The 25,279-nt window shown below is 39.6% G+C and overlaps 1 protein-coding gene across 1 annotated transcript in view; it reads left to right on the top strand.

Annotated features, from left to right (window-relative positions):
• Positions 1 to 1,679: 1,679 nt before the first annotated feature.
• Positions 1,680 to 25,279, top strand: part of LOC111867385 (dipeptidyl peptidase 4) — a 490,805-nt gene continuing 467,205 nt past the window's right edge. Inside the window, exon 1 of the mRNA XM_033752663.1 lies at positions 1,680 to 1,875. Within this exon, the coding sequence (XP_033608554.1) occupies positions 1,780 to 1,875 (96 nt within the window). The 5' untranslated portion in view covers positions 1,680 to 1,779. The remainder of the gene's footprint in view (positions 1,876 to 25,279) is intronic.

The following is a 25,279-nucleotide window of genomic DNA, read 5'->3' as shown; positions in this document are numbered from 1 at the left end:
TGGAACCATTTGGCAAGAGTAAATTAAAAGTAATTATTTCAGCTTAAATAAGACAGATTTGATTCGGACACTGATTGATTGTTCAGGTCCAAATGGAACCATTTGGCATCAATAATTAAAACAGTTATTATTTCAGCTTAAATAAGATATGTTTCATTTGGACATTGATTGATTGTGCAGGTCCAAATGGAAACCGTTGGACATGAAATATCTAAAACAGTAATTACTTAACCTTGTATAAAACAGGTTTCATTTGGGCAATGATCGATTGTTCAGGTTCAGATGGGAACCATTTGACATCCAGTAACTATAGCTGCTGCTGGACCGCTCGTTCCCATGGCGACGTCGACGCGCGCGTTGAGGTACTTGCTTCTCAATGGCCGAGAAGAAAGATTTCGTTATATCGTCGCCCGTTCGTGTCGACCTCGGGTCTCTGTCGCTGAATACAGGGATAGTTCGTAGTTGGCAAGGGGAAGAAGTTACAGAAATCCGTAAAGAAACCACGTGTTGGTGCAGTGTTCAACTTCGTGGTAGTGTAAAGTGTTTGTATCGTGCTCACAGTGTATCAACTTCGATACTTCGCGTATTACTGATATAGGGTTTTATATTGCAGCTGTAATTTTCTGAAAACTCCTCAGTTACATTACTGCGTTTAAATAACTTGAGTGCCCATTTTACTTTTATTTTCGTGTTTAAATATTGGATATTCACAAATCATAAACACAGTGGCAGTGTTTTGTAATCAAATAATTATTATTTATAATTTTTTTAATATAACGAATTAACGTTAGCCTATTTTTGAGTGATAGTGATTTTTTATTTAAGTGTGAAATTATTGCATGTGTTTTGCATGCTTTGCTACCACAGAAATATTTCTGCAAACTTCTTCTTTTTATAAATTTACATACCGGAAATGTCTTAGTTTTCATACCAATTTAGACATTATTTTAAAATTAATGAAGTCTGAATATTTATAAAAAACATACGTGTTTCCTGAAATAATATATATAGTTGCTATGTGTTAGCTGTGGCACAAATGTACCTGTTACCATTTTAAACTGAATATTTAAATTGTAGATATATGCTAGATTTAAGTGCAGCAAGTGTTACTGACACTGAGTGTACGCCTTCCTGTTTCTTAATGTAGTTTGAATCCATTCTGTACAATTATATTTACACATCGGAATGGAAAGCAATTGAATTACTACGTGTTAATGGGTGGTTTCGTGCCTCTGGGCTTTCAGTGTAATTTATTGCCTGTGTTGATTCAATCGATCCAATTTTAAGAAAAAATATACATACTGTTGCTATAGAGTTTCATTTTTCGTATGAAATTTTTTACCGTATACAAAAATATGGGTTCTGTGAGAGCTGGGATGTATTCATAGATAATATCCTGTGTTTCAAATAAAAGGAAAATATCGATAGAACGGATTCTATTTTGACTGGAATCGAATTTTACAAATATCTGTGTTCAAGGTGTTAGTGTGTTAAAGTGTTGGACCTACTAGTGACGCTTTTTATTGCGACGGTTTGAGTCCTTCATTGTAAAAAGACAAAATAACTGATGTGCATAGCGTTTATGTCTTGATTGTCCGGCTACTGTAAAAAAAACAGTGTTAAAATTGTGTACTTTGAAAAATCTTCCTTTTCCAAACATTAGTGTTCTTTTGCCAAACGAGTCGTAGTTTACGTACTACATCAATCGTGTATCACTTTTTCTGTGTGTGTATAACTTGGCTAATCGAATTTGCCTCCGTCTTTTTCCCGACGTACGTGATGCAGACCAACGTCCAAATTGACTCCAAGAACTTGAGGGCGTCTCCAGATCCCGCATCGGTCCAGGTGTACGACCCGAGAACCAAGACGCTCAAGGTTAGTTTATATTCAGACCTCATCATGATCAGGAGCTGTGAGACTGCATCCAGCGCATGGCAGTAGAGCTGTGAATTATAATTCCCTGCTTTTGCTACGTTAATATGTGTTAGGTAGGTGTCGGATTCCATACTGACATTTGGGAATTTGTGATACTTAAAAATTAAGTTCAACATGACCAAATAATTTACTTGAACTCACCGAAGCATCAGGTTGATCCAAGTAATGCTTTAATAGCTCTGTACGTACTTCACATAAAACCTACTGTATCCTCACTATAAACCACAACAGGTTATCTCAATTTAGGGAAATATTTTCTGACTAATGTGGGAATCATACGAGTATAGATCTATAAAATACTGTATGGGTCAAATGCAATGTTCTTTTTTAAATGTTAAAAAATATATAACATATAGTAACCCCGATTAAAATGCCAGCCATTCAGCTGAAACAAACGAAAACTCCGTGGCCTTAGTCCGCAAGCGAACTATACCGACCGAGCGACCGGTGCTTGTCGACGAAGTTAGTGTCAAATTTTGGGGATAGAGGGTGCCGCGTGGTCAACGCAACGAATCCCCACGGCCGTTAATTTCGGTTTGTTAGACCTGAGCCGCTACTTTTCTATTCAAGTAGCTCCTCAATTATGCTCAAAAGGCTGATTTGACCCCGTTCCAGAACCACTACTCAGAAAATCTGGTAGCATCGGGAATCGAAGTCGGAACCTCTGGATCTGTAGCCCGGAACTCTGACAACTAGACCACAGAGGCAGTCCTAGTCGTTCAGCTACTCAGTAATTTTCCTACATTTTGTGGAACCCGAAGGCCGATTACCGAACTCACAAGAGGAGGCCACTGGTCTCTATCCGGAGCCAAACCAACCAATTTCATGCCACCCCATCCATTTTTCCTAAGGGCCATCTGTATTTTGTCACTTAGTATGTGTGATTGCAGACGGGGTGTGGAATGGTGAATGGATTTATTGTCCTCTTATACATATATCAAGGAACTACAAGTAATTACAACGCCACCGCTAATATTCACAATTCAGAAATCACCACAACACCCGTGAAGCCTTTTCCAGTCTGCTGTACCTTCACCAGCCGTTCCTTGGCAACGGCTTCTAACATGGAAGATACTTCAGCTTCACGCGCTCAAAACCACTCTTCCCACACTCCCTTACAGAACTGACTATTAACTGACAAGCTTATAACATATCAGCATTGACCACAGAGAAACACCCCGTTTCCACTCTTGCAGTCCAACTGTTGCATTATTAAGAATCTGCTGCCTAGCAACGGGAACGTGTTTACCGAGCCGTTGCCCAGAAAGGGCCACTCTTTGCAGAGTCACCACTTAGCAACGGGTCTATGCGCCGCAATATTATCCTTCCATCTACGTTTAGTTTTCCTAGTGGTCTCGTTTCCTCTAGATTTCCCACATCAATCCTCTATTCATTTCGCTTCTGTTTCATGCCCTGTCCATCATATCCCCCTTGAGTTAATTATTCGAATTATACATTTGACGAAAGTACAAGTTATAAAGCTCCTCATTATGCAGTTTTCTCCGACCTCTATTATTTAGCACTATTTTGGTTCAAACATTCTCCTCAGCATGCTGTTTTCAGATACGTTCAGCCTGTTCTTCCCTTAATGTCAGAAGCCAAGTTTCACAACCATACAAACTGCAGGTAAAATTATAGCTTTGTATATTTTAATTTTTACGTTTTCAGGATACAGGCGAGAAGACGAAAGATTATCGAACTGAATGGTGGCAAGCATTACCCGAATTTAATTTCCTCATGAACCAAATTTTGATTTGTTACAGTCGTTCCCAAATATTTTAACTTTGCCATATTTTAAAAACTTCTAGTTACTACTAGTCTTAAAATGTTGAAGGTTATAATACCTCTACAGACCTACTTTAACCTCCTCTTCAACTACTCATCCAGATACACATAACAATATAAAGACACATTACCTAAAATTCCGGACGATGGAAAAAGTCCAAAACCCCAGTAATTCTGTGTGTCATCCACCATCGTCAGAAACCTTTCGAATCTACTAATATAAACACAGAAGATAGAATTCTTTATAGGAGGGATCAGAAAAAGACAGAGGACGTCGACAAATATACATGAACGGGATACTATTCGAATTCGCTATGCTATTGTTCGGTGGCCCAAGACGATGGATGCCATAGACGCGCCGTCACTGGTGGCAGTTAATTTCCTTCATCTGCCGGTGTATTCAGGGAACTGATGCATCACCATTCGTTGATTATTAGAGTCAGTTTGAGGCATAGGTAAAATGAAATGAAAGGGAAATACGTCACGTCACCGCACGCGACTACGAATCCGTGAAATTGAGCTGATTAAATTACAAACGCATTTTTCTTTTTAATTTTATCAAGTATAATTCAGTTCTCTGAAGAAGAACGTGTCGGTACAGCTAAATAGCTGACTCTATAGGATATAATTCAAAGGCATGTACTGTCTTCGCTCGCTTGGAAACCGGGATCGTGGGTTCGAATCCCACACAGGGCATGGATGTTTAGTTTGTGTGTGTGTGTGTTTTTCTGTGTTTGTGTACAGGTAGAGGCCTTGCGACGAGCTGACCACCCACCCAAGGGGTCCTACCGAATGTGTAAGATCTAGAAAAACCGAAGTGAACGGAGAAGTTCATGGACTTTATGGAGGTAGGCCTAGGCCCACTGGGGCTGTTGTGCCAAGGGAAAAAAAAAGGACATAATTCTGTTTGAAGACTGATAGCTGCTCAGATAGTAAGAAATTACTTGCTGTTACGGGATACCTAAGTATATTTCTGTGTTCACAAGGTTCAATGACTACCACAACTTGAGACAGATGACTGTAGTACATAAAATAATACCTAAACTTTACTCGTATGTATCAATTTTGGTATATCTCCATATCTACTACAGTTTTCACGTGGTTCCATCCTTTCAAGTTTTGCGGACGATGTTCTTTATGCACTTCTCATATTTTCATAAGCACTCCGTATCTCACTCATCTCATACTTCTACATACGTGTAACCCACCCGGATATATGGTCACTCATTCACTCACTCATGGAGCTGAGCCCTTCTTGAGAAACCTCAAATTATGGAGCTACTCAAGAAATTCCTAGCATTTTATGGAACACGAAAGTTCATTACCATGTTCACAAGAACCCTCCTCTGGTCCCTATCCTGAGCCAGATCAATCAAATCCATACCATCACATCCTATCTCTCTAAGATCCATTTTAATATTGTCCACCAAAATACGCCTTGGTTTTCCCAGTTGTCTCTTTCCATCTGGCTTTCCCACCAATATCCTATATGCATTCCTTTTCTCGTCCATTCATGCTACATGCCATGCAAACCCTGATATATGGTAAAAATAAAAATTATAATAATCTTAATTATGCAGTATACTTTAGTATATTTGTTACTTCTCACTTAGGCCCTAATATTTTCCTTAGCTCCCTGCTCTCAAACACTCGCATTTTGTGTTCTTCTCTTTGGATGGGAAATCAAGATTCATACGCATAATTGCGTAATCAAATCGGAACAGTGTGTATTTTAATATTAATTAGGAATATTCCGAATTACGTGTTAGCAACAATTATTCAAATCTTTTTCTCCCCTGGCTTTTTATTCTGAGCGTACTGACAGAGATTTGATGGTGGATGGACTTAGTTTCTCCGTCTTCTGCACTTCCCCCATCCTTCGCCACCACTGGCCTTAAGGACCCAGTCAGATTGTATATTTCGTGGCATTACTGGGATGAAGGGCCTTGCAGAAGCCGGACCACAGTTTTAGAGCGCTATCAATTTCGTTCTTAGACCAGAAGCTGAGGACGAAATCGTACCAGCCATTTCAAAGTTTCTGAGCTCACTTGCAGATAGACGTACAGGTCACTTTGTAGGAAATACAGTTAAGACGGTGGTGTATCTTGTGTTACTGTATTCTCCACTTAAAATATACACTGCTGGTAGGGGGAAATTTCAGACTCATTTCAAATTATAAAAGATAAAAACATCTCCGTCCAGTGTGACTGTTGAAGATTTTACTACTTCAGTTCTTAACACCCGTACATGTTTCGGTCCCTATAGACTATCAAAATAACACAGCACGCCACGAACAAACACAGGACGATGTCAAAGAACCTCCTTCTCAAGAAAGACAGGCGCCAAAAGTTCTGCCCCCGTCAAGAAAGGCGATAAGAGAAGGGACACGAACCTATTTGGTTTATAAATTTTAACTTAAATAACAAAAGTTTTAAAAAACTTTAATATACCAAGACAACCGCTGTAGTTGTGAAAACTTTGGATTTTATATATATTGTGCATTACAAACATTGTATTTGTATATACATTCAGAACACCCCTTGTAATAGTGGTTTCCAAAGAGTACCGATGGCCCTCTGATTGTGGTCTATAGGGACCGAAACCTGTAAGGATGTTAAGAAATTAAGTAGTAAAAACTTCAAAAGTGACACTAGACGGAGTTCTTTTTTCTTTTATAATATTGTTAGTGTGACGACCAGAATGAAACAAATCAAATTCATTTCAAATTATTCTGCTGTGGTCATACTGCCAACATAACTAAATAACTATCTTCAAGGAACTGAGCCTTGCTCAATAAGCCGCCAGTTGTGGAGCTACTCAGGAACTTCCAAGCACTTTATGGAACCCGAAGGTTCATTTCTATTTTCACAAAAGCCCTCCACTGATTTCTATACAGTCCAGTCGATATCACCCCATTCTATTTCTCTAAAATCCCGTTTAATATTATCCACCCACCTACGTCTTCGTCCACCTAGTGGTCCCTTTCTCTCTGGTTTTCCCACCAATAACCTCTATGCACGCCTTACCATTCGTGCTACATTCCATGCCCATCCCATCCTCCTTGACTTGATCGTTCTAATTATACTTGCCGAAGAGTAAAAATTAAGAAGCTCATTATGTGGTCTTCTCAAATTTCCCGTCATTTCACCTCTGTTTGGTCCAAATGTTCTCCTTATCACCCTCTTCTCAAACACCCTCAGTCTATGTTTCTCCCTTAATATCAGAGACCAAGTTTCACACCCACACAGAACCACAGGAAAAATTATAGTTTTGTATATTCTAATTTTTACGTTTTTTGACAGCAGACGGGGAGACAGAAGGTTCTGTACTGCATGGTGGCAAGCATTACCTGCAATCAGTTTCATCTTAATTTCCTCCCGAATCAAATACAGTCCTTCCCAAACATTGAACTGTGCCGAAATTTCAAAAGATCTGTTAGCTATTATTACATCATAATGTTGCCCTTAATTCTGGTGAGGAGACAGCAATATATACTTAGTTTTCTCTGCGTTAACTTCTAGATCAGCCCCCTTACTAACACCAATTTAAGTTCCTGTGTATTTGTCTTTGTGGTAACTATATTATCAACCAGTAGATTCACATCATCGACATAGACCAACAGCTGTTGTTTCCCATTGAATTTCAGTCCCACCTGGTTTCCCTGGACCTTCCTAATTGCATATTCTAAGGCAAAGTTGAAAAGGAGTGGCGATAAAGCATCTCCTTGCTTTAGGTCATTCTGGATAGGAAATTTATCAGACAAATGTTTACCTACACGGACTTTACTATACGTTTCGTTTTAACACATTTTAATCAACCTAACTAGTTTCATGGGTATCCCAAACTCTATCAGAATATTGTACAGTACTTTCCTCCTAACTGAATCATAGGCTTCTTGAAGTCTATTAGTAGCTGATGTACTGTCTCACTGTATTCCCATTTTTTCTACAATATCTGACGAATGCAAAAGATCTGATCTGTAGTTGATCTGTTACGTCGAACCCCACACTGATGATCCCCAATAATTTCATCTATATATGGACTTAAACTTGAGAGAAGAATATAGGATAACATTTTGTATGAAGTTGATAGCAGAGATAACACATGGTAATTATTACAGTCAGTTTTATCACCCTTCTTGTTAACTGGTACAATAATAGACTCCTTCCACTGATCAGGCAATTTTTCCTTATGCCAAATAGAAGTAATTAGCTTATGGATCTTAGAACGTAATATTTTGCAATAGCACTTTCAACCTCAAAAGGGTACTAACGGCTCAGCTGTATGCATTTCTGTCTGCCTAACAGCACTGACCCTATGTACATTCAATCGTGGGTTCCAATCGCACTCAGGGCATGGATGTTTAGTTTGTGTGTGTGCGTTTTTCTATGCTTGTGTACAGGTAGAGGCCTTGCGACGAGCTGATCACCCGCCCAAGGAGTCCTACCGTATGTCTAAGATCTAGTAAAATCGAAGTGAACGGAGAGTTTCATGGAGGTAGGCCTAGGCCCAAATGAGGGTTTTAGCGGCAATGAAAATAAAAATACTCGCCTGATGGTTTGGTGTCACCTCTGTCCGATCTGACCTCCTGTATTCCCACTAAATTTAACTTATATTTTGATATTTCTTTCGTAACTGTGATGAGCGAACCTGCCCTGTACGGACTTCTTACATTTCACATACAAAAACCCATGTCCATTTTCATTAGCTTAGGTAGTTTATTCCAAGAATTCGTCCAGGTCCGAGACCCTTGTTGACATTTCGTAACAAGCTCAACTTTTACGGTGAGGAGTTGGTAACCCAACGCCCAAACCCAAGCTGGAGGACCACCCTTGTCAGCTGTCCGCGACCGTTTATTCAATATATTCGCAGCTATCCTCCATATCTGGAAGCCGTCTTTGCCGTCCGCAACCCGCTGACGCGCCATGCCGTGGTGTCAAGGGGCCCACCTAACATGGATCCTGCCAACATGGTCTTAAATAACTGTTAGATTTTACAGTGCAACAGTTATGATTGGAAAACGCGCTTGAGTGGAAACCAAATCGCATTTAACGATGTGAAGCACACCGTGTGCAAGGAAACGCAGAGGAAGTCGATTAGTGTACAACTCATGCGCAGAAGAAAAAGTAAATGTTTAAAGGGAGCGAATCGGACAAGACTGTGATATTGGTCCAGTCTTCTCACTGACATGCAATAGATGTTCGCTCCGCTGCTTTTCATAAGCGCCGAAATTTAAAACATTATAAGAAAAATATTTTCATCATCAATGAAAGGTAAAAGTTGTCCCTTTGCTTAATTAATTAAGCACTACGTCATGAAGGCATATGGGGGAGTGGATGTATAGATTGTGGGATAGCGTAGTCGGTATAGCGACTGACTACGGGCTGGACTACCGATGGGTCAGAGTTCGAGTCCCGGTAGGGTCAAGAATTTTCTCTTCTCCAATTCGTCCAGGACGGCTCTGGGCCCACCCAGCCTCCTATCCAGTGGGTATCGTGGGATCTTCCCCCTTGGATAAAGCTGCAGGGGCGTGAAGCTGACCACTCACTTCGAATTAGTGTCGAGGTCAAGAAAATATGGATCTATACATTTTCATTATCAGTACAGTTCGAATTATGCAGATAAGCAATCCAATCTGTATCTGTGTGGATGGAAAGGCAGGAATTCCCTGTCATTGAACCAACATTTACGTTCCACAAGCAACAAGAACATTTACGTGTATGTAAATTAGCGAGCATAAATCATTCCTACGTTCTTACGTTGAATGACTCTAACTAATGTTATCAGGATGATGATCTTAAGCAGAATCAAATCGGTGGGATATACGGCAGATATAATAGAGGTGAAATGTATTTTCTATGCATTGCGAAAGAAAACTGTTCTATGCGGACCGAGCGAACAACAAAATTCGGTTCTCTTCAGTCTCGACATGTTTATATGCAAATGAATCCTGCGAGGCGCGTCAGACGTTCAAGGGAAAGACATGACTATTTCAAGAGATCACACATCACTTCAAACGCCATGCTTCGAAAGAGTTATTTTCAGCTCTCCTCCTCATGCCCCAAGCTACATCCAAGAATCTCTCTCTTGATGACAGCACTTGCAATTTATCCGCATCATCAGTAGCAGGAAGAAGTGCGACCAGTGTTTCTGTATCTAGGTCAATGCATATTCCGATTATAGAATAACTGAGACTGAGTTCTTTATTGATTGCATGCAAAGGATACCGTTACTAGTATATTTAACATGTTGGCTATCCGAGAAGATAACAGAACAAGGATCCGAACCCGCGCAATGGGTACAATATAAATATGGGTAGTGAATGCAAAGAAAACTGAAGACTGTTACAGAGGAGTCAGTATATTAATTGGAAACGTCATATTTGTTATTTATTGCTGTGACCTGAAGTCATATCTGTATTGCACTTATTTACTCATGGAACTGAGTCCTTCTGGAGGAGCCACCAATTCTGCAGCTACTCAAGAATTTCCCACCATTTTATGGAATCCGAAGGTTCATTACAATGTTCACAAGAGCCCTCCACTGATCTATATCCTGTGCCAGACCAATCCAATCCATACCATCTCATCCTATATCTCTAAGATCCTGAGATATTTTATATGAAATGTTAGACTGAAGATTGGAACTGAAGTGACTTATTCACATTTTAATTTTTGAAGGAGATGTATTGCTCAAATTCCATTTAATATTCCACTTAATATGCCTGTTTACAATTGCAGTCGTTTGTGGGATAAGCCTATGTAGTACATATTTATTCTTATTAATATTTAATTATATTGACAGAAAATGCATAACCATGTAAGAAATGTTTGTACATAGCTTAAAAATATTCATGTCTTCAAGCGAATCACTCTTTCTGTTTGTACAATACCCGTATTCAGGTTTGTCTTACGAATTAGATTTAATGAAACAAATAAAAAGTCTCAGGATGCGAAAAGTGGAATAAGCACGCAGACTAGAGAGCGTGGTCATGAAATTTTTACGTAAAAGTTTCTCGAAAACAAAAAGTGTTCATGCATGTCCGATTTATAACTCAAGTGTTTAGATATTTCCAGCATGGTAATGTAACACGGCACTGACACTGTTTTATTGCGTGTTATACTTGTTTCATATATACTCAAAGGATTTTATTGTGTTTTGCGGCCTTCAAGACAGCGTCTGGAATGCTAGATAATTTATTTTTCCATAAAGATTTTGATATAAAGCAAAATGTTATTGATATCTTTAAGTAGGAGGTTTGAGTTTAGTTATGGCCATAAGTATCATTTCATATAGGAGAGATCCATGGATATTATCCACTGTGGAACGAACTCACTTGCATTAGGATACCGAATTATTGTCCCATACAGCTAGAAGTACATTATTCCCGCGTCTTACACCGTCTTCCTTTTACTTCACATCAATTACAGTAATAGACTTTAAACCACTTTTATATGAAATTTTGTATTGTAGAAGTAAGCCCTGAGAACATTCTGACTTAAAATTTGAAAACTTTTACGCAAACTTTGTGTCTGTCCTCATCTTTCAATCTACATATATTTCTTCTCCATGCGAAATCCTCTTAAGAAGAGGAGTGTGTTAATTAAGAAATATCTAGAATCGAGAGAGAGCTTTCATTTGGAATTCCGGCTTTGGATATCACTTGTCACTTAATCTACTTGAACAATGAGGAAACAGCGCAGAGATTAGAGAACAGACAAACCAAATGGAAGCTGAAGATACATTTTACATATAAAGTCTCCCACGTCAAAGTAATTTCTTGATACTGAATCAGAGTTCCTTTGGTTTTTTAAATAATTTGAAAACTTTATCATACTTTAGTTACCTGGTGTGATGAGTCAGGGTTTTTCCCCATCTTAATGAACATCGATTGGCCTCGTCTTAGTATCAACGAACATTTAAGCGTTATAATTGACGACATGCGCTCCCATTTAAGAAACAGTGACAAAGTGTCGTCCGATTGATTTCACAGCGGGGTATCTCCCAGAGAAAGTGGTAATAAATACGGGCAAAATAATACAATTTATGAGGTCATTTCGTTGCATTAATACTCGTATTAGGTAGTATAACACTTAGTAGCGGACATGTTGAATAAATGAACAACTAAGTTTACAATTTTTATTTCTTAATTACTGCAAAATTTCATATATTGATGGACCACTTGAAATAAAATAGTGGAAATTCTTATTACAACATTTTCTCTTACATTATATCTGTATACGTATATAAAATTCAAATTCTTGGAGGCCTCATTCGAGAAATATGTTCATAAGTTAATGTAACATCTGAAACGAAGAGCCCACTTTTATGATCTAGAAATAGATGGGAGGACAATATTAAAATTAATTTTAAAGGTACACATAGAATTTGATCATTTTAACTAGATTAGACTGATTCAAGATATGATCCAATGGCGTGCTCTTGTGAATGTAGTAATGAACTTTTGGATTCTTAAAGAGCTTCGCTGGTTAAATGTCTATAAGATACTCAAGATGGATCCTGCATGATGGATTAGGTAGAATTATTTTGTTGAAGGAAATTACATTGGCATAATGTTATCTCATAAAATATGTTTCGTCATGCCTTCCTTATTTCGCCAATTACCGGTATAATTTTACTTTCGGTGCAGTTTATGTACGTCTTACTTCCTGAATTGGGATTCATAATCCCCTACCTTATGAATCACTCAAGGAGCTGAGTCTTTCTTGAGCAGCCGCCAGTTGTGCAAAACTTCCCAGCATTTTATGGAACGCGAGGGTACATTACCGTGTTCAAAAGAGCCATACATTGATCTCTATCCTGAGCCAGATCAATCTAATCCATACCATCCCATCCTATCTCTCTAAGATCTAATTTATTATTGTCCATCTACCTACGTCTCTTTCCTTCTGGCTTTCCCACCAATATCCTATATGCGCACCTCTTCTACTTCATTCGTGCTACATGCTCTGCCTACCTCATCCTCCTCGACTTGATCATTCTAATTATGCTTTGAGAAGAAGTTATGAAGTTCCTCCCGTCACTTCATCTATGTTCGGTCCAGATATTCTCCTCAACACCCTGGTCTCAAACACCCTCAGACTATGTTCCTCCCTTAATATCAGAGACAAAGTTTCGTACCAATACAGAACCACAGGAAAAATTAAAGTTTTGTATATTCTGATTTTTATGTTTTTAGACAGTAGACGGGAAGACGAAATGTTCTGGACTGAACGGTAGCAAGCATTACCTTGCGTTAGAATTACATTTCTGTGTAGTTGCGAGGAAAGAATGAGCTAGGGACACTGAAGGAAGTATTTAATTATACGTGAGGCTGAGTTCTGCCGTTTCCATTCTAATATGAGAAGTTCTGCACATCTGTCCTTAGCGTGCAGCGCGGCTCAGGACATGGGGACTGTTTCAATATCGCGGGTTCTGCTTCGTGCTCCAGCCAGGAGAAATGAAGAGGGAATTGAAGTGGGCGCTTAGTGGAGGAAACTACCGCGTGCACTCTAGTGGAGACAGTTGTTTTCTTTTCGTCGACTGGATGTACTGAATTTTTCTCTAGTACGTGACTTCCCTTCATTCTGCGCACAGATCTCTCGGCCGAAGTATATCAACGTTTGTTAGTACGTGACATTTTAGTGGGGCAATATCTCGGATTAATCTGACTCAAAGGGGTACGTGGTACACGTCTTTAAAGTGAGTACTTTCATAAATTGGCTTTTACGAACGAGGGACATCGTTTGGTCTTAAGTGTTCATGTAACTCAGTAATTACTACGAAGAGATAGTGTGTTGATTGCAGACTGATGAGCTATTTTCTACCGAAGAAGTTGTCATTCGGCGTTCTGCAGAGTGATGATTTCATTTTTCAACGAGTACGTATGGTTTAAAATTTGAGTCACTAACAAATCTAGAATTGTGATTCATTTCTCCCTCAATTGATCTACTACAAAATTATTTTTACGCTTATTTCTGTTATGCTATTCTTGAAAATTTGTGTTCTTCTTAACCTAATGGCATACGGTTATTTTTTTCTGTAAGAAGTCCCTCATGTAGCTGGCACGCTAATGATGGGAAATGCATACAAAATGTGGATCGGAAAATTTGAAGGAAAGAGAGAACTGAGCTTGCGAGAACCTGACTTAGATGGGAGGTTAACATTAGAAACTAATGTCGACGAATTAGGATATGACTAGTGCGCCCAATTCTTGAATATGGGCGGCGTGCTGGAATGCTTACAGGAAGGGACAGATAAATGTGCTAGACCAGATGAAAAAACATAGCGGCTAAATTTGCACATCATAGAAATGATTCGGACTGGGAAACCTTGACAGAGCGCAGAAAGATAGCTCGCATGCGTGTTCTTTCCAAAGCGTACACGGGAGAACGGATTTGGAAGGCTATAGATGAAGGATTACAAAGACCATGCTGTCTGAGCAGGGTCGATCATGATAGCAAAATTAGGAGCAGAAAGCAAAAGACAGATATCGGAAGATACTCATTTGTAAATAGGACCATCCAGCTCGGGAACCAACAACCTGCAGATGTTTTAGGGACTCTCTCCTGTATACCAAGAAATCTTAGGAAAATGACTGGGAAAGTGATAAATAAGGCCAAGAAAAGTGTGGCGGAAATCATAAAAAATGCAGTGAATTGAAGTGAGGTGAAGGGACGTAAATTTTGAAGAGGGTGTGAAGGGTACGCAAGTGTAGTGAAGTGGAATGAAGGGGAGGTCGTGGTGAAATGTGAGTGCATCACTTCATGACCTTATGTATGTCATTGCTGTTACTGTTTATTATATAGTATGCTTACTTTTTATTAATATTAATTTTTATAATTGTAGTTGTAATTATATTTGCATTGTATTCATTGTGTGGAGTTTGTCTTTTATTGTTTGTGTAGTCTTGTGTGCTGTGTATTGTTTGAACGTGTTGTGTTATTTTGTGTCATGTGTGTTATTTGTGTTGTGTCTTATTGTAGTACCACTGCCACCGGGTGAAAACCCATTTGCAATTAAACCTGGATTCTTCTGGCTTAGAACAGGGATCAGTTATGGTCTCTTATGAACACAGTAATGGACTTTGGTTTTCTTGAAAGCCTGATATGCTTATTTATTTTCAGAATCTTTATTATATTCGAAATAAATCGGTGTGCAGTAAAGAGTACCTAAGTTGTGCTCGTTACCACAGATCGCATGACTTCGTTGAGTCCTGAAACAAAGGCGAGCTTGTTTACGCGAACAATGAACTGTGCTATGCGAGCACCCACCTCAACAATAAGAATAGGCAATTGTGATGAATCAGTTTACTCAGTGTGCGAGATATATATAGAGTGGGTCGAGGGCGCACTTCTTGCGGTGAACTGATATTACACAATGCATATTGAAATGAGTATTTCAATTGAAATTCTTAATAATGCAGATAAATTTGAGGAGGAGAAATATTAAACACTTCAATTGAGGTTCTTAATGTTTTACATAATTATGGGGAAGAAAATATTAGAACATTTCAACATATTTTAATTCTTTCTTCAAATGTTTATTTTGAGACATTAAAAGGCTCAAGCATATTAATTTTTTTACCACCTCTGTGGTCTAGTGATCAGAGTTCTTGGCTACAGATCAAGAGGTCCCGGGTTCGATACCAGATTTTCTGAGAAGTACTGGGTCTGGAACGTTGTCCACTCAGCCGCGTGAGGATTATTGAGGAGCTATTTCAAGGAAATAGCAGCTCCGTTCTAGTAAAGCGCGATTAACGGCCATGGAGATCCGTTGCGCTGACCACGTGATACCCTCTAGCCGCAAAAGTTGGCACTAACTTCTTCGACAAGTGGCGGTCGCTCGGTCGGTAGTTCGCTTGCGGACTAAAAGCCACGGTGTTTGTTTCTTTGCATATTATTTTTTCCCCAAATGTGTATTGCCAGTACCGTGTTGGCGGTTGCACTGTGACCCTGACACATTGTTATGGGTTCAGAGTTCTGGATTGATGCCAAGGATTGTTGGTGTAATTTGAATATTTCGTGTGGAAAAGAGGCCCATATCCATTTGTCAGCCTATCTGTCCGCCGCCAGTACCTTTGAAAATCGACTGAATTACGTTAAAGACCTTAATGTTCATCACGCTACTGCAGGACTACCCGCATGCTTACTAGCAACGACGTGAACATAGCGGGCGTTCCATATTCTGTCTTGCGAGTGGCAACAGCGTCACCCAGTGTTACGAGGTTTGATACAAATAAAGATCTTTGAAAAATAAGCGACTTTGTTTACATTATTATTAGTCAGAATGTAAAAAGAGAACATCGTCATTGAAATCTGTATTTATATGCCTGTTAAGCGACGATTACTGATGAAACATCATGATTTGATGCATGGAAATTTGTATGAATATATATAGTAATCTGGAGTGTCTCCTAAAAGCCAGAATAACTGAGCGGGCATCCATTGCTAGACAACGGCTTATTAAAAACTTTTGGCCGAGACAAAACAGGCTGGAATAGACCATTGCTGAGTAACGCTCCGTAAACACTGCCTAAAAAACCGGAATGTTGAAGTCGGAAAATAACAGAGACGTCCATTGTCGTGAGTACCAAGGGACTCGGACCCGAAAGACTGCGCTGACAAGGACCATCAGCACACACAAACGACAGACCCATCCTCTCGCCAGAGAGGGCCCCCAACAAAAACAAGACCGTAACTGTCAAGCAGTAATCAATATCTGGTCATGAGCACCAGGTGGGGCTCGACACCAAGACCTACTGACTGACTGACCGTTAGTCGCAATGTGACTTTGATTTTGGCGGAGGTCAGACCAGAGGAGAATTGAGATCAGGTCAGATCAGAGGAGACCAGATCAGTGGCGAACTGAGCAGAGCTGAGAGCAGAAGAAACCAGCTCAACTAAGAACCAGCAGATGACAGACTAGTCAGGCTGCATCGCCTGAAAGACGCTATTTCAGAGTTGCTGTAGTTGTAATTGTAAACGAATTATCCAGTAAAGAGCTTCGCCTAATCCGGAACCCATAATGTCTTGTCGCGTTACGGGGATACGTGACATTATGGATATATGTTCAGATTATATATGAGATGTTGTTTTGTATGTAAACAGTTACGAACATGATACGCTACAATTCTTAGAGTTTATATTTCGCATCTCTTACGTAGTTGATGTATTAGCTAGTGGAAGGTATATGCAGAATAGGAGCACTAAATTACGTAGTTGTTACTTTATACGCGTACTTCCTGCTCTGCCATTACGGTTATTAAGACATTCAAAGGGAAGTAAGCACCGTAAGTCACCTCTAACCTTCTGTTTGGTACGACGTTCCTGAAGGTTTATCTTCAGTCACACATTAAATATATTAAGCAATATTAGGATATAAACTGAGATGTTGTGGAAGTTTCTCATAAAAATGAGGTTGGAAAGTTTACACAGCATTAGAACTTTAATGATTTTCTTTCTTCGTTAAAATGACAATTTTTGACTGCTTATAAATGGGTTTAGTCATATGAAATGTAATCGGGTCTATTCAGTGAAGAGAGCTATATTCGGTCTCCGTCCACTGTGTAAAATCTGTTCAAAGTAGTAAACCCATCCTGCAAGTGATCTTTTACAGAAATGAGCGTTACAGTGCTATTAATTTTGGATATGATTTTGTTTTTCCAAATACGCTCACCTTTGAGGTAAAGTAGTCAAGTGAATCTGGAAATATTATTTTTCGGATTGCTGCACGTAGACTTATTGTTCCAGTTACTTAGAGATATATTTTCATAGCTGATTTCCATGTGATGTGTACGGAGCGAAAAGGCTGCCACACTTCTTTCTTTACAAAACCTAATCTCTGGATCGGAAAGAATTTTGGAATCTTTCAGAATGTTTCAGTAGAAGCGATAGGTGAATAGGTTTAGTTTTCGGTTACAAAGATCCACGTTTTCTTGTGAAATGGCCGTCTTTGAAAGTTTGGCTGGTAAATCCTAAAGTTTTCCCCCATAAAATGTGCCGGTGAAAATTAAATGGGTTCGGCATATCGTACATTTTATTATTAATGTTATTATGTTCTACAGCCCTTTGTTGGGCCGTGGCAGCTTTTTCAGTTTCTTGATCCTATACACATTAGGTAGGACTCCTCGGATTGAAGATCAGCCCGTCGCAAGGCCTCGATTTACACGAAGAACAACACAAACACAGAATAAGCGCACACAGACATCCATGCTCCAAGTGGGATTCGAACTCACGATCCCAGTGTTCGAACGGGCGAAAACAGTTCATACCTTAGGGCGCGCGGCCCCCGTGATCGGTTCCTACAGTTTATATACGCATGCAAATATTCATTAACAGAATAAGCTGAAAAGTAATGCGTAATAGTAAGTACCGCGCCATAGCTCAGGCGGTTAGTCGCTGGCTTACCAACGCGGCGGCCCGGGTTCGATCCCGGGTCTGGTCTAGTGGGATTTGTGGCGGACAAAGTGGCGCTGGAGTGGGTTTTCTCCGAGTACTTCGGTTTCCCCTTCCAATCTAGTACATTCCACCAAATTCTCCATCATCATAATCACCCGGGGCAGCCTACAATAGGCCAATCAGTGGCCACCGTGTCGAGTGGACCCAATTGGACTCCACCCCCCACTAAGCGAATTAAAAAAAAAACGTAATACTACACCATTAAATGAAATGTGGCAATGGATAGCGGCGTTACTTCGCTGTTGTGAGATCCAGGTTTCGGCAGGAAAATGCTAGCGTAATGCTCAAACCTCGCTACTTCCTCATCTAAGTATTTCTGTTCAGCATTAATATCATCCTATGTTCAACTCTAGATAACATAAGCTAATGAACTGGCGTCTTGTAATAGGCTAGAATGAAAACAATTATGGAACAAGCAAACTACTTAATTTATTGTATATACACCTTTCCGTGGGTGCACGCGTTAGCGTTGAGGGGCTATGCTACAAGCCCTAAGGTCGCGGGTTCAAGTCCCGATGAGGTCATTGGATTTTTTCAGTTGACCTAATCCTTCCAGCCGCACTAGGCCCTGGGGTTTACTCAGCCTCTAACAGAAATGAGTACCAGGAATTAATTACATAATTTTCCTGGGGAGTAAAGCGCGGCCGGCGCGTAAGGCTAACAACTTTACCGCCAACTTTGAGCCGATTTTCTAGATATTGTGGGACCCTCAACGTGTCACAACCCTATGGGCCTTCACGGCCTGGTACAGGGATAGCTTTACTTTACTTTACACCCTTCCGTGGAATATTTTCCTCAGTAAATGTTTCCTATACAATTTAATATTTTCGAATTTTATGCTACATTCTTCAGTTTAGTGATTCAAATCCTATGGTTCACTATGCAGGGTTATTCAAAAGTCCGTGAAACAGTTTTAAAATGTACAATAAATAAACTACGTAGTTTATTTGTTGTGAATTTTTAAAATGTTTCACGGACTTTTGAATAACCCTGTACAGTTTAGTGCTTCAAATTCTGCGGCTTGCTGTACTGATAATTTCTTCGAAATTTCATCGTTCATTCTTTAGTTTAATTCTTCAAATTCGATAGCTTACTATGCAGTTTCTCTTCAGTCTTCATGCAGTTTAATGCCCTAAAATTCAATGCGTGTTACATGATGTTAATCGACAAGATCGGAAATTCTTATGTGTTGATTGAAGAAAGAAGATGGAAAAGCTTCTGGAACTTTCTCTCGCAGAGAGAGCTGGGTATGCGTTTTGTCACTCCGAGTTATTATCCCGTGAGGGAATATTAATCGAATGTTATCATATGGAAGTACTACTCCTTTCTTCCACTGTAACACCACAATCTGTAGTATGACACGTTCATGTGTTAGATTAAGTTGAAATTGGCCAAAAACTTCGTGAATTTTATGGGCTATACAGACAACCGTAAAAGTGGAGTTGTTTTTACTACTCTTCGCTACTGAAAGATCAACCTGGGGAGTAAAGCCATTGATTAAAGTTTCTTTACGTTTCCAATTTCATGTCTTATGTTTTGTTTCTTGTTAGATACTTCTACATTATTTTCTTTGCTTCTTTATAGTAAGGATTTTGCACTCGCTTGAAGGAATGGATATTTGAAGAGGAAAGTATTCATAGAAGCCGCCACGTGCAGAGCAAAAAGTTGAATATAAGATTGAAGAGTTAGAGAGTTAGAGTCCAACCGGGGCCACTCGGCATGTCGGCCACTGATTCGCCTATTTTACTTGCCTAGGGTGATTATGATGATGGAGAATTTGATTGGAATGAAGGTTGGCAGGGAAACCGAAATACTCGGAGAAAACCCACCCCAGCGCCACTTAGTCCACCACAAATCCCACTTTACCAAACCCGGGCCGCCGCGGTGGGAAGCCAGCGACTAACCGCTTGAGCTATGGCGTAGCCTTTAGGGAGATTATTTTCAACTTTGCCTCCATTTCTGTGATCGCTATGGATGCCCCCCCACAAGCCACGTGAAACTGAAACGCAACAGTTTTTACTAGAGAATGAAAGTCGCAAAGTGGATTAGAGTCCTCCATTAATATAGATATTAGTTTGTGTTTTATTTCTTTTAGAGAAATATTCCAACCAGGATTTACGAAACCGGTGACGTCCATGCTATTTATTTACATAAGGGCTCACAATGAAGTAAACAGACTGAGTACTTTAATGAAATACATATTTTAGTACATTAGAATTACAGCTTCTGGGAGTATTTTGGGACACGCTTATATTGGTTTCTGACTATATTTCCGGTTATATATTTCATTTTATTACGTCATACAATTTGGCCATATTTCTGATAATTATTTTCGTGTCAAACGTACATATTTTATATGTTTTCACAAGAGAAGACACGTTGAAAATTCAAAGGATAATGTCCTCATATGGTACTTATTGTTCATAAATCTATAACAGTTTAAATACAACATCAGGTTTCAAAAGCGGAAGAAAGCGAATAAATGTGTGATTGCAACAACGAATTAATATATAAGGTGTCTATGAAGTATTTATTTCCTGTGGAGCCAGTCTTCTGTCATGCTTCTTTGTACTTTAACCTCAGGACTGAAACATAGATATGAGTGCATCGTAAGGAAGAAATACCGAACTATCTTTACTTATTAAATTAATGTTCTAGAAGCCAAAGAATGTGACGCATCACATCTTCGTACTATATGTATTGCTGTGTCGCCGAATTGTAATCTCTTAATGCATTAAACGGTTAACAAGACGTGAGACAGCCGTGGACATTTAAGGACTGCACAGGCGAATCTACCTGAAAGATACCGCATGTCGGAACATAAATGCCAGAGCGCAAAATGATCCACTCCTTCGATTTGTGAGCATGTAGAAAGGCAAACGCCTCCCTCACTTTACTTCCTTGCTGACGTCTCTATTCCGACAGACAGTACGGTTACTAGCTTCTTCTAAGTAGAAGCCTGTATAATTGACTTTTGAGCCAAACGAAAACTAAGATAAGCGATAAGATGAATTCAAGAAATGCTTATTCTTCAGTTGAAATAAGTACGCTAATTTGCAAGAGATTTTTTTTCCCCCTTGGCATTACAGCGCCAGTGGGCCTAGGCCTACCTCCATGAACTTCTCCGTTCACTTCGGTTTTTCTAGATCTTACACATTCGGTAGGACTCATTGGGCGGGTGATCAGCACGTCGCAAGGTCTCTACATGTAGACAAACACAGAAAAACGCACACACACAAACTAAACATCCATGACCTGAGTGGGATTCGAACCCACGATCCCGGTTTCCAAGCGAGCGAAGACGGTACATGCCTTAGACCGCTCGGCTATCTTGACCGGCTTACAAGAGATTGGGAATCTGTTTTCTTCTTATCTCGTGCCTAAAAATGTAAAAATCAAAACACGAACATTTATGCTCGTTCTTTTTCTTGTAATTTGGATGGGTGTGAGACTTGGTCTCAGACAGTAAGGAAATAAAGTAGGATGAGGATATTTGAGAACAGGGTGCAGAGGAGAATGTTTGAACCAAAGTGGGGCAAAATAATAAAGGTTGGAGATTGCAGAAAACTTCATAATTAAGAGCTTCATAACTTGTACTCTTCGTCAAATAGAATTCGAATGATCTAGTCAAGGAAGATGGGCAAGGGATGAACCATTCACTGGAGGAAGGGAAATGCATGGAAAGGTTTTGGTGGGAAAGCCAGAAGAAAGTAAACCGTTAGGAAGATTTTAACATACATGGGAGAATGATAGTAAAATGGATATTAGAGAAATAGGAGGTGTGAAATAGACTTGATTAATGTGGCTGAGGACAGGGATCAGTTGCGAACTCTTGTGAACACGGTAATGAAACTTCGGGTTCCATAAAATTGAAAATTCTTTATTAGTTAAGCGACTGGCCGGCTTCTCAACGAGGACCCAGCTCCATGGAATTAGTTAGTTATTAATTAGGAAAGGATTGCGTTCTCTGAACCATAATTCATTCAGACCGTGTCTATAGCTGCACCTGCGGGCCGTATAAGCATGTGAATCATATTATTACCTAGCCAAATGTCAGTTTATTAACACTTCAACGGCTTTGACTCCTTACGCCAAGCAGAATAAGGCATCGAAAAGGATAATCTTGAGTTCCATCACGCGATTCAAACGTATTAAAATTTATCCTTTTGAATAACATATTATCAGAGTTCAATTTTTGGATCGAATATTTAAGATTTAGCAGGTGTAATCATGGGAGAAAGTAATTGGACACAAGAGAAAACATTGTAAATATAGAAACTAAATTGTTGTGTTAGCACGGACATATAGGAAGAACAAGACCCGATTAACAACCAGCTGAAAATTAATGAAGGACTAAGTACGACGGTATGAAATGAGGGGACGAAGAATCTATGATAATGGTAGTCAGAAGAAGAAGAAGAATAAGAAGTTCCGATAAAGCTAATGTTCTTTATAAATACGAATTTGGAACACAAAAGCCAAATTTTCAGAAGTTTAGGATTCCTCCATAATCAAGAAGTTGTAAACTAAACACTTTCGAATTTTACTGAGAATTTATGTAACACTATTTGCCGAGGTGCTGTGCAATATGATACTGGGTTTCTTCATATAAGGCCTTATTTTAATGTAGTGTGTGTAGATTTGTGGGAGACGTCTAAACAGAGCTGCGTGTTCGGGGCTAAACACGAATTATCCACCCAAGTTGCTGTAAAACGTGAAGTGAAAATAATGTTTATTTTCTCGTATTTAAATTATATACTCGTATCATTTTAACCTTGCTATAGAATAGGTCTACGCATTTATGAAGGTTCAGGAAAATCAGGATGGATGGAAATGATGGGTCTATACCAATTTCTTGTCTCTCTTGATGATATTAATTTATTTGGGCGAAAGGAATAAGTCCGAATATCAAAAATAAAAACATAGAATCTATATAAGATGCCGACAACGAAGTTGATATAGAAGTTGACGCAGAGAAATCAAAGTATAAGTTTACACTTCACCACCTGAATGCAGGACAGAATAATTACTTAAAGATAGTCAATAAATCTTTAAAAATGTGGCAATATTTTGGAAAGACAGTGACAAATCAAAATTGAATTCACTAAGAAATTAAAAACATTTTAATTTCAACTAATATTTACCGTCATTTAAGTCAGGATCTTATATCTTCCAAAATTTTGTCTAGAAACACGAGGATTAAAACAATACACAAACAAATTTTACCTCTTGTTGTGTATGGATATGGAACTTGGAATCTCACCCTACATGGAGAATACTGGAATCGAGTATTTAAGAACAGGGTGTTGAGGGAGTAATTTGAATCTCTGAAGGAGAAAGTTTCAGGACGGAAAATTGCACAGTGATGGTGTTCACGATTTGTATTCTACTCTTCACCAAACTTATTACTATTATCAGATCAGGGAGGGTTTGATGGGAGGGACTTAAGTACTCATTGGGGAGATAAACCGTTGCACAATTCTGGTGTGGAAACGCAAAGAGAGGAAACTGCTTAGAAGCAGTAGGCATAGATGTGATGATAATATTGAAATGGAACTTAAAGAAACAGGAAACGAAGTTGTGAACTGGATTCATTTGGTACAGGATGGGACCTCATAAGACGGAAATTAACTTTTAGGGCTCCCTAAAGTCGGGAAATTCCCTGATTAGCTTCTGGGGAAAGATTCTACTGAATTGAATCAGTTAATCCAGTGTAAGAACTAACATATACGAGTAAGACACTGGGATATAAAACATACAGAATTTTCTTCTCAGTATGCTGCGAAACATATGACGCTTTTATATCATGTACAAAAAAGGACTTCGTTAAGGCATGTTGTAAAGGGGGGTAAAGCTGTCCGTGTAACAGGCCGTGGAGACCCATAGGGTTGTGAGGCGTCAAGGCTCCCACATTTTCTAGACAATCGGCTCACAGATAGTGATGAGGTTGTCGGACGCGCCAGCCGACCATTAACCCCAACAAGATTCCTGGTACTCATTTCCTTTACATGCTGAGTCGACCCCAGGACCATAGTGCGGCTGGAAGGATTAGGAAAATTGAAAATGCTGAATGACCTCATCGGTCATCGAACTAGCGACCTTCCGGCTTGTATCATACTGCCTCAACCAACTGTGTTACCGTGTGTTTTCCATTTACTCTGATTTTTCAATGACGGATGTTGCGGTCTGGCGAATACTAGGATTGCTTCTTACTTTGGGAACTCTTCGATTCGAATCTTGGCTAGAGACCAAGAACAAGGACTCATTTCACTTTCTGTAAGGATATGTATATCTAGAAGCCCAATTCACAATTTGAGATTCATTTTACGGTTCCACATTCCTTGTGACAACATGACTTTACAGACTGATCAGTTAAGAGTCTGGACCGATTTGTTCGTCAAGGGGTTGCATTAATTTGGATGTCTTCACTTCAGTTTCTGACATTTATGGAATTGTATGTTTAAAGAAGCTAATGTCGCATCGGTTTAAGAACTTCATTGGACATTCGCATTCATTTTATTATACGTGTCATGCCGTCTTAGTTCTGACGAACAAGGTAAGTCAAAGTAGTTTCTGTGCTCAATTCTGCCCCACTCCATGAATACATGTAGGGAAGTGGAGGTGTAGTTCCGTGCATTATTAGTCTCGGCACGTGATCGAGGCGAGTGATCACTTTCACATCCCGGGTTCTTTGCCCCAGGGGAAAGAGCCCCCCCACTCGGCACGGCGGCCACTGATTGGCTATTGTACCTGCCCCGGGTGATTATGATAATGGAGCAATTGGTGGAATGAAGATTGGCAGGGGAAACCGAAGTACTCGAAAAAAAAACCCGCTCCAGCGCCACTTTGTCCACCACAGTCCAACTTGACCAGACTCGGGATCGAACCCGGGCCGCCGCGGTGTGAAGCCAGCGACTAACCGCTTGAGCTATGGCGCGACCTTAATATCGGTAGGATGGTGACTGTACTGACTTTCGTGGCTCAGCTCGCATAGGAAACAGAGTGTGAAGCGATTTGTGCTAATATCACAACGCAACTCTCTTGTTGTTGGGCAAGATATTTAAGTAGCTCTGCAGCACGGGATTATGAACTGGAAGTCG

Source organism: Cryptotermes secundus, unplaced genomic scaffold (genome assembly GCF_002891405.2).
Source record: "Cryptotermes secundus unplaced genomic scaffold, Csec_1.0 scaffold350, whole genome shotgun sequence".
NCBI classification, from domain to species: Eukaryota; Metazoa; Arthropoda; class Insecta; order Blattodea; family Kalotermitidae; genus Cryptotermes; species Cryptotermes secundus.
The sequence above is the reverse complement of the archived record's forward strand: the minus strand, read 5'-3'. Positions and strand labels throughout refer to the sequence as shown.